Source organism: Pundamilia nyererei, unplaced genomic scaffold (genome assembly GCF_000239375.1).
Source record: "Pundamilia nyererei isolate P.nyererei 1_Seehausen unplaced genomic scaffold, PunNye1.0 scaffold00011, whole genome shotgun sequence".
NCBI classification, from domain to species: domain Eukaryota; kingdom Metazoa; phylum Chordata; class Actinopteri; order Cichliformes; family Cichlidae; genus Pundamilia; species Pundamilia nyererei.
In genome coordinates, this window is record NW_005187412.1 from 5,955,235 (window position 1) to 5,960,513 (window position 5,279).

General features: G+C 38.4%; 1 protein-coding gene across 1 annotated transcript in view; it reads right to left on the bottom strand.

The window, feature by feature from the left end:
* Positions 1–270: 270 nt before the first annotated feature.
* pde3b (phosphodiesterase 3B) overlaps positions 271–5,279 on the bottom strand; it is a 57,448-nt gene continuing 52,439 nt past the window's right edge. Inside the window, exons 15-16 of the mRNA XM_005724312.1 lie at positions 4,647–4,905; positions 271–3,175 (exon numbers count right to left, since the gene is read on the bottom strand). Coding sequence (XP_005724369.1) covers positions 2,973–3,175; positions 4,647–4,905 — 462 coding nt within the window. The 3' untranslated portion in view covers positions 271–2,972. The remainder of the gene's footprint in view (positions 3,176–4,646; positions 4,906–5,279) is intronic.

The following is a 5,279-nucleotide window of genomic DNA, read 5'->3' on the forward strand; positions in this document are numbered from 1 at the left end:
CACATTTTGTGTACTGATCTTGTGTGGAATTGAAGTGACCTGATCCTTCGTAAATCAAGCATAGTTTGTACATGTACTGTTCCATAAGAGGAAGTGAATACACAGTTGGTATATCTAATGTCTTTAAGGTTATTCTCCTGTTTTTATGGGGTGGCATGGACAAAAAAGAAAAAAGAAAAGAAAAAAAAAAGAAAAGAAAAGAAAGGCGTATATATTTTGGGCTCACACAGACAAACACAGACACCAATAAAAATCAATGAGAACTGCTGATACTTGAGGGATGGTGTTTTATGACAGCTATAAATAACAACAAAAATCTGTTGCCTCCACAGTGTAGATAAGGGTGAATGGTTACATTAGACAAACGTACGTATATTGATGCTACATAAGGGTAACAACCATTCATTGATGTATTTATGGCACAATCATCAGAGGACACTGTGGTTTGAAGGACTGCACAGCGAGAAGCCAACAAACTTTTACAACTTAATGAGCTGGAATACATCAGATCAGGGGCTACCAATGCTTTATAGTCCAGCACGGGTCCATGTGAAAAAAAGAAGAAAATAAAATTATGACACGTTTGTCATATTGTTTATGGCTCTGAGTCCACCCGCTATTCTTAACACTGTCACTGCCACTTTGATCCCAGTGGAGTATTTGACACGAGCTGCTTCTCTTTTCACAAACGGTACCGGAGCAATTTTTTTGTGTGTGTGTGCGCGTTTTGCCAATCAGCTCATCACGGCACACAAATGAATCCATGTAGGTAACGTTTGGCACTAGCTGGGTCAGGTGATAAAGACAGGGACAGAGAGAGACGATGAAGAATATAAGAGTGGTTATGATACAGAACAGACAGACGCTGAAGTTGGAAAAATGAAAAAAATCTAAATCAAAACACCAAGCCCCAGAGTTCCACACCTGGAAATAGAAGTAGATAAAAACTTTGGAAACACAAAGGTAATTACAGGATCGCAATGTACAATATGTCAGCTGTGTGTAGAAAACAGATGCATTCATTTGATTATTTTAAAAATATATCTTTATATGCACATACTCTTTTGTACAGCGGCTAAACACTTGTTTGGTATTAAAATGTGCACATCTGTATCTATTTTGTGTCTTTAAATATTACTATCTCAGTTTGCACTGCTTACTTAACATTTTCTCCAAACAATATGATTCAATAAGGTGAGAAAGGAGCTAGGTGACAGTTCTAACTTCCCTTTGATATAATGTCTTATTCTAGTGGAATGCCAAGAGTTCTTTAACCTTCCTCATGGTAGGTTAGAATATATATTTATATGTATATATATAGAAGCAAAACCAAAGTGACATGAAACTTTGGATCCCTTCTTTGCAAACTGGCCAAGTCATAAGTGTGAACAAAAGAGAAAAGTTTGTCTATCTAAGGTCTGCATTTAGATACTGTACTGTTAAAATGAGAGTTTGAATTTTAAATCATTTTAAAATTCAATTAAAAAAACCCTAAAAAAACCCAAACACACTGTTATAGCATGTGTGCATGATGTGCTGCTGCTACAGAAGACACATTTGCAGTCTGCTGACAACCAAGAAAGGCCTTTCTCCAGTGAGATTGTAAAAAGGTTACGCAAACAGTGTATGGATGGCCAAGAGACGGCGCATACCGCATGTCCCTCTGTCACAGAGGATTTCTCGAGGATTGCTTGAATTTGTTTGTAGTCGAGTTGTTCATTGAGAGATTACAAACTACTTCAGTCACCCAGATTTTTAATCTTCTTACGTTTGAAAGTGTATTTCATATTAATGACAAACTCTTGCAAAATAATTATTCAACTTTGCGTGAATCCTGAGTAACCTTTAAAAAAATACTTAGAATAAAAAAAAAAAGGAAAATGAAGAATCCATTCATTGAATCGGCACTCCTGATCTGAATGCGACATGTTAAACACCAACCAGACGACATTTCACTGATTAGAAATCAACTGTTGCTAACAGGACAAACAAACATACATACAAATTACATAATAAAATAATTAAAAATCTCGATCTCTTTCTCCCTGCTCATTCTCTCCGTCACATTCCGGACAAAAATGTTCACACATTCAAACGAAACAAAGGACAGAGAGAGAGAAAAAAACAAAAACAAAACCCAAGAAGACAGGTGGTACGCATGAGTAAAAGCATCAAAAATGATGCATATATAATGCTATTAATCAGTCAACATTTCAATACTGTCTCTGTGACTGAGTCTGATACAGTGTTTCGTGTCACCAGCAAGGAGAGAACTACACAAGCCTAGGCTCTGGGCCAATATGGACTTAGTAAAGGTTCAGACAGGCACATTTGCTATATATATGTATATATATATATATATTTACATATATATAATTCAAAAATATACCTGACATTGAAGCTGAAACAGTTTCAGTCTCTTGTCTTTCCTTTGGTAAAGGGTATCTACCACTTCATGATGTCATTTGCTTCAGTATGTTTCCTCTACCTTTCCTTTTGAAATACACAGAAACTGTTTTTGTACCTAAGGGAGGTGGTAAGTGTTAAGCGCTTTGCATTCAAGGCAGCATCACAGCCAAGTTACCATGGAGGACAAGTTCATCCTGGACGTCAGTCCACGCTCTTCTTTTTCTGCACCTTCTGCCTCCTCAGTCCTGGTGCGTTTCTCTGGGTGCACTTGACTCTCCATGGGGTGAAAGTGCATAGGAGTTGGGCCCCCACCGTTGCAGTAAGGATCCGCTCACAGTAGTAAGGCCTTTTTGTTTCTCCAAAAACCACGTGACTGCTTAAGCATTTGAGTGTCAGCACAGTGAATCTTTCAATATGTTTGTGTGGGCGTGTGTAAGAGAGAGGGAACGTGTGTTTTATGTGCATTTGTCAAATGTTAAAGTCGGTGAAAGGCAGGTGGTTGAGGGCCTCGTGCCCTTGTACTGCCTCTCCTTTTCTTGTCCACGCGTCTGCTCCTCTTGCTGCTACTGACGCTCCTCCCCTTCTTCCTCCTCTTGGATGACCTGGATGTCATCTGACGGAGAGGTGGGCAAACTGTCTGGCTGCTGCTGTTTGGCAAGCTCTTTGCTCTTATCCTCCTCATCGATGACCTTCTTCCACACCTTGTGGTTCTCTGTCAGGTGCTGCATGATGCTGCAGAACAACCTGCGCCGTTTTTTCCTCCTTCCTACAACAACACCAAAAATAAAAAAATAAATGTGTTTAGGGAATTCCACACTGGTGTAACTGTAACGTAAACATAAATTATTCTTTATTTTCTCAACACATCAACCGACTCCCCGTCTGACCAGGGTGGGAAATAGTCAGAGTTTGGTGCCCTGAGACTGTAATTAAAGGATGGACACACAGTGACATCACTCATTAGTTTGTAAAGTCCCATTTATAAGCCTTGATTATTTATTTTTAAAATTTCACCAGACATCACAGGTGGAGGTGGATCCAACTAAGAAACAAGAAACACTGGCCACTCTTATGATTTTTTAAAATCACAACAAACAAATTACATAAATAAAAACAATGTTTGATCAACTAATTATAAAATTATGTACTAAATAAACATCAACATGCCGTATGACTTGAAACCTGGGACTGAGACTGTAAAAGTTTCACAAGTGCTATAAATTACATTTTACTTTCATACAGATGGTCTTTAAGAGAGTCGCCCCCTGCTGGCTATCAGGACGAATGAGATATTTTGCATTGCTTTAACTTTTCAGACCTGCAGGCTTTGTTGATATATATACAGTGTATGAAACTGACTCTGCAACCAGGAATAGAAATAAATGCAACAATCAATGTCAACTAGGAACATTTCTGAACAAATTTTGAGTGTGCAATTAGAGTTGTATAATTACTGATATAATAATTATATAATTACGATTTGAGTTAGTAGCAGCCAATACTGTTAACAGCTTAACAGCTTAGAACAGAAAGACAGACAAAGTGGAAGTGCTGGTATAGTTTGGTGTAGGTATAAACTCCAAGTACAGCAAAAGTTTTAGCACTGGTTAGCGTAAAGGGACGGTTTAGGTTGGTAAAGACGTTGAAAATAAAGAAAAAAATCATTGCCTTATCATACAAGGACTGTCAGCCTAACAAAACACATTGGCAGCAAGAGGAATCTTCTAGTGCAAAACACTGAGCAGACCGAGGAAGTTGGAAGCAGTTAAATTTGACCAAAACAAACAAAATCGCTGAACTGTAACAACTATCATGGAAGCATGTAATTTTCTGTCTGTATATATAACAAAGTGACAACGGAGACTGAATGAGTTGATTGTTCTTCAATGTGGAGGGGGTTTTTTTGGACACAGTTCTATGCGAATTTCAGGAAAACTATCAAACAAATCGGTACCAGGAGTTATAGCGTGCTATTCTCGACACAGTCACTTTGATTTAGTTTTCTCAAAGCTGCACGAGGAGTACAAAATAGTACAAAAGTGCTAAATACTTTAGACTGTTACACTAAATTAACCAATTAGCTTAAAAACAGGGAGAGGTAAATATCAAAATGTCAGACGAGTCAATGTCATGCCGTTAACAGTCACATGACCACAAAACCCAAAATACTAAGAATGCCTGTCTCATAACGCCACCTGAAGTGGCTTTATTTAAAATTTGTGGGTACCACATCTTACTTGGTGCCAGCTCTTCTTCTAGCTCATCTTCCTCATCTTCCTCTTCGTCTGTTTCGATGTCCACCTGGCCCTCTTCGTCATCATCACCCGACCCCTCTTCAGTGATCCAGTGGCCAGGAAGTAAGCCAGCAGCATCGTAGGAGTTACAAAGCGGTCCTACAATGTGTGTGATGAAGGACTCCTGCAGCTTGGCCAACTGAGGGGAGGAGCGGTCCATGAAGGGGCTGATGGGTAATCCCAACCTGGATTCTTCATCTCCCTGCAGATTAAAACCGCAGATTACAGACATTTAGAGATGAGATTTGATATTTGATACAAACTATATCACAATCAGAGGAACAGAAAGCGTTGCGCAGCTCTGACTTTTTTCCTCGTATGACCATGCGCACACAAAAGCAGATTTGACACAAATTTGAAAGGTTTTTTGAGTGTTGATATTTCTTGATATTTCTTCTTTCCTGGTTTCAGGATCAGTTTTACAAGAGGGTGCACTCTCATTTTACAAAAAAGTTCAAATCTTCTAGAAGGAAATGCTTAAAGTTTAATACAGAGATAAAAATCTATGATCTATGATAACTAAAAACTCTCTGCAGCATGTTAGATTATTCTGTTATTATATGTTACCTTATATAT